This window comes from Lathyrus oleraceus, chromosome 2 (assembly GCF_024323335.1).
Source record: "Lathyrus oleraceus cultivar Zhongwan6 chromosome 2, CAAS_Psat_ZW6_1.0, whole genome shotgun sequence".
Taxonomy (NCBI): domain Eukaryota; kingdom Viridiplantae; phylum Streptophyta; class Magnoliopsida; order Fabales; family Fabaceae; genus Lathyrus; species Lathyrus oleraceus.
The window spans coordinates 79,485,048-79,490,413 of NC_066580.1; the positions used below are offsets into that span (position 1 = coordinate 79,485,048).

Sequence of the window (5,366 nt, forward strand, 5' to 3'; positions counted from 1 at the left end):
CATTTTGAGCGCATATATCATCTAGTCGGGGTTTGTTTGAGTTTTTTTACCGGCTGTCCATGTTTATAATGCTTGTTTGTATCATGTTCAATTTGTTTCAGTGAAGTTTTATAATAATAAAATATACGCGTGTTGTTGTTTGGAATTTGAAGTTGCATTGCGTTTTTGAGAAGGAGATAAACAGTGCCTTCGGTTTATGATTGGGACACGTTTTTTTCCCTCTTGCTAAAGGTTGACTTGCATTTGAGGTGCTCATGCGTGCATTCTTCCTTAGGAAAAAACCTTCTATTACTTTGCCTTTTTTATATTTCTGCTGATAACCTTTCGTTATTATTGCTAGGTGAATTTTATTTATTTCTTGGGCTAAAAATCATGACATTTGAATTAGGCCCATTTGGTCCTTGTTATTGACACCTCTCGACATTTTTCCCCTTATGATGAGAGTGATATGTGTTTGTGGTTTTTATTTCGATTACTATAAATCTTAATGATCATGTAATATTGCCACAAAATCGTAGAAGTAAATGATGAATTATTGATCTTAAATTTCATTGTTTTTTGAATCGGACTTCGGATTTTTCATACGTAGATTCAACAATTTCATGTCCTTATACCACTAAAATTTCAATACATCAATAGAATATTTTTACCGTGTTATGATCTTGCGTATAACATATCCGTGTTATCATTACGTACAAACCGGTTTTTGAACACATTGTGATTTACTTACTTCAACCATTTTTAATTTAATTAATTAATTAGTCGAGATTTGTTTAAATTAGTTAATTTTCATAATTAATTTTAATTATCTTGAATATTTGATTTACATCAAATAATTTTGATAATTATGTTTGATTGTATTAAATAAGCGATTTAATCAAATTTTTATTAATTTATTTTGTTAATTAGAAATTAGTCTATTTATTTCGTCATTGTCTCGATAATCATTTTCAAACCAACCATCTCCACTATCACAATTTCATAATCATCTTCACATCATTTCCAAACTAAATTCTTTCAATCTCATTCATAAATAAAAATCGTGGTTCAAAGTCAAGTGTTATTTTCCAACTCTGTTAATTCTATAGATGTTCTTTTAAGATTCCAATCATTTTTCAAATCAATATAACTTCTAATAACTTTCTTTTATAATTTAAAACTCGAATGAAAAAGAGAATGGGATGTGTTCACTTCGTTATCTCTCGATTATTTGAATGATTGACGCTCGCCCTATTGCTCAAATTTTCGTCTTCCGATTAAAACACTTTGAATAAACTTGGATAAAGGAAAAATGGCGTACGCCTCATTATTCCTTGAATAAGCAAGTGGAAGGTACTCGCCTCACTACCGCGCATATTCGATTTACGTAAACAACTTTAAATAATAATTTGAATAAAAACGGAATAGGAGGCGTTCACCTTATTATTCATCGATTAATTGAACGATTGGTGTATGTCATATTGCTCAATTTTTTGTCATTCCTTCAAAATACAAAATATCCTTAATTTTCCGCCCCCGTGCGACCAACAACCTAACTCTTTTCAGAAAGAACATTGTTCAATCCTTTCTAACGCACGAAACAAACTAGTGTTTAAGCCTCCACCAAGAGTAGACAAATCAATGTTTATCCTTTAGAATGCGATCTAAACATTTGTTCATTAAAACACACCAACAAACCGTAGTTTTCCAAACTACGAATACTCTGATTTCCTTATTGCACTATAAGAATACGTAGGTACGAGATTGCGATATCTTGAAGAGCACACTAATAAAAAACCTCACTTTCCCCCCTTTTGAGGTTCTCATTTCATTTCTATTCTCAATCTTATATTCACTTGAAGAAAACAAATAACCTTAACTAACATTCAAATCGCAAGTTTAACTAAAAGGTTCTCGTTGAGTACAACGGACGTGAGGGGTGATAATACCTTCTTCTTGCGTAATCGACTCCCGAATTCAAATATTGTTGCAACGACCATCATTCTATTTTTAAAGGTTTTATCAATATTTTCCTATTCCTTCATCGGTATAAATTAAATTCGGTGACGACTCTGTTCAAATCATTTTTTCTGCGACCATCGCGAGGGATCGTATTTTTCAAGATGCGACAGTATTCAACCTTGAAGTGTCTTCCCTTGATGGCGAACATTTCCAGCAAGGGTTTCGTAAGGTCCACTTGAATACAAAGACGCACATACTTCCCCCTTTCTATAGATAAGGTATTCTTGTCCATTTTAATAGCTTTTCCGATTCTATTGCCAATAAAAATTAACACTTTTTGGTCGTACTCTATAGGAAGGTCCAATATTCGCACCCACACTGCAAGTTGGTTAACAGAGTCTTTAGAGGACTAAAACCTTGGACTTCACTCACGCATCGTGAGATAATGATTATAAATCAGTCAAGGTCCTTCAAGAAGTGCGAGATCGTTGTTCATAACCCCCTATTTGACCCACATGACTTGCAAACGATTTTCAATCGCCTTGTATCCAATGCTTCTCTCGAGCATCTTTATAATGACAATTTGCTCCCAAAACTTGGCTATGCGCCTTTCTTCCAATTCTGATAGGATGAATTTCAAACATTCGTATCCACCAATCCAATTTTATTCTACCCCGATGTCTTGGTTCTTCCAATTCTGATAGGATGAATTTCAAACATTCGTATCCACCAATCCAATTTTCTTCTACCCCGATGTCTTGTGAACCATCTCTCGGACATCTTTATAATGACAGATTGCTCTCAAGACTTGGCTATACGCCTTTCTTCCAATTCTGATAGGATGAATTTCAAACATTCGTATCCACCAATCCACTTTTCTTCGACCCTGATGTCTTGTGAACCATCACCAAAATGTTGCAAGTCCATTTCAACATCTCTCGAAGATGCCAAATTTCTCGAGGACTAACCTATTACTTATTTTTATATGATATAGATACCATTTGAAAAGCTTTATCAACAAACCGGTAGTTGGGAAAAGGTCTTTGAATTTCTTAACCCCGATGGAAATACAATTTAAATGATAATCATTTTGCTCAGTTGACGTCAAACTCATTAGCACAACGACACACCTAAAATGAAGGAGCATGAATCGTAATCAAACAAGAAAGCCAAGAAACATATTATGGCTCCGTAGAAGCCCTATCGGTCAAGTCCCTGACCCTAGAGTTAGGAATTTAAACAAAAATAAGAGGAAATCCCACAAAAGAATTCAAATCGTGGCATAACAATCTACAAGAAGCCATCACGATGCCGAGATAATCTTACATTAAAATTAATTCTCATAAGTTATTGGCTATCAGCCAGAAGTTATAAATTACTTACTAATTTTCATTTTAGTCAATAGAATCTTAACCTTAAAAATTGATGCAAATATTTTTCTTCTCATTTTATTTTTATTTTTATCATTGTGCTTTACGGTGCTGTAACTCACATGCCAAGGTGTTGGTCTTAAGTTGCTTCAACGTCCTTAAGTCTCTCAGTGTCCCATATTGTATTAATCGTCCTACACTCAATAAAAAAAATATGATGCCTGCTTAATTTCATTATCATTTTATTCCTATGAATAGACTTTGTATTAAAACATAGATATAGCTTAATGAAAATATGTATCCCACTAAAATGGACTCATATTTATACATAGAATAGATATAGCTTAATGAAAAGAAACTTTCTTATAATAAAAGAACACTCAGCATACACACTAAAGAGAAGAAAACAAGACACTCACAACCAACATTATTGTAATAGCTGAGTCCATACATGTCTCAACTACACACAATTATTATTTATATTATTTCGATAGAAGTAAACATCATCAGGTTCAAATTAGCCGGTGATCTGAATGGGCTTAGCTTCGGGCTTCTTAATCTCCTCTTTAGGAACAGTAACAGTAAGAACACCGTTTTCCATAGCAGCCTTCACCTGATCAACTTTAGCATTTTCCGGCAACCTGAAACGGCGGAGGAAACTCCCCTGACTACGTTCAACACGATGCCAGGTGTCGTTCTTGTCTTCCTTTTCAGTTTTCCTCTCTCCGCTTATCTTGAGCACACGATCTTCTTCTATTTCAACTTTCACTTCTTCCTTCTTCACTCCAGGAAGATCGGCCTTGAACACGTGAGCCTCCGGTGTTTCCTTCCAGTCAATGTGAGCGTTGGCAAAAGCTGCCGTCTCGTTGGTGGTTCCGGTGGCGGATCTTGCTAGTTGGAAGTTCTGAAATGGGTCCCATAAGTCTAGAGAAAATGGATCGAATACGTTAGTTCTTCTTCCTGTACCGAACACACTTGGAATTATCGACATACTGAAATTTCAGAAAATAGTAATGAAAAGAGTGAGAGTGTTTTTGCTTGTTGGTTGATTATTTTTCTTTCGGTGATGACAAGTATGGAATGTGTGTGAATATATATAAATGTGGAGGATGTTCGTGACGTTTCGTGAAAGATCAAGCAAGTGCCATATTTTGAAGAAAAGAATAGAAAGTTTTAGAGTGTTCTGCAGACTGTTAATCAAAGTGACATGCCAGCGAGATTGGAATTATGAAGACTTTTCTCGAACATTGGAAATTTTGGTTTTTTTTTCTTCACTTTTTTATTACTTGATTATACTAGTTGATTTTATTTAATTGTTTTCTATTTTAAAAAAATATTATAACTTTTAAAATATTTTTAATAATTATTATAAATAATTCAAAATATTCATTGTAATTTAATTTATTTTATAATTGTTTTTTAAATATAATATTTTATATGTTATTAGAATAAAAATTAAATATAAACTATGTGGAATTTATCTTTTGTTATTTTTTTTTGTTAAGTTAGTGATTGTACTCCATATTATTAAAGATGATCAAGTGAGATGTGCGTGAGGTTGAACCCGCACCTCTGTATTCGATATTCATATATAGTTATTAACTGAGTTGTCTTAGCGTGACTTCGTCATGACACATCATTAATATGGTTGTCAGTCACGTCATAAAAACAACACTCAAATGAGATAAAAGACTAAAATTCGTAAATAAATCTAAAATAATTTAATCAAAATTCTAGTTTTAAAAATAGGGAATCATAATAGACATGACGAGAGGAGGCAATGTTTATCCATCAACCATCAGATTCATCAATCATGTTGATTTTAGTTATCAGAGCAATAAATTGATTCTTGGTCTGGTTAATCCGTGCATTATAGGTCATGAATCGAGAAAATTTTCTAATCAGATGTAGCGATTGTGAAAATAAAATTGAACGAGGCTTTGGTGAGGATTGAAAGTCTGAGAGGGTTTGGTGAGGATTGAAAGTCTGAGAGGGTTTCACGAGGCTTTTCAAATTCATCTCCCTATTATAATATTAACATGTTCCAACAATACA

The 5,366-nt window shown here is 33.5% G+C and overlaps 1 protein-coding gene across 1 annotated transcript; it reads right to left on the bottom strand.

Annotated features, from left to right (window-relative positions):
• Nucleotides 1-3,651: 3,651 nt before the first annotated feature.
• On the bottom strand, nt 3,652-4,515 carry LOC127118222 (17.5 kDa class I heat shock protein). The gene has a single exon (XM_051048378.1). It carries the CDS (start codon nt 4,300-4,302, stop codon nt 3,829-3,831), a length of 474 nt encoding a protein of 157 aa, XP_050904335.1. The 5' UTR covers nt 4,303-4,515; the 3' UTR covers nt 3,652-3,828.
• Nucleotides 4,516-5,366: the final 851 nt, after the last annotated feature.

Bases quoted from the DNA above. Each gene is read 5' to 3' on its own strand.
- LOC127118222 (XM_051048378.1), bottom strand. From the start codon at position 4,302: ATGTCGATAATTCCAAGTGTGTTCGGTACAGGAAGAAGAACTAACGTA.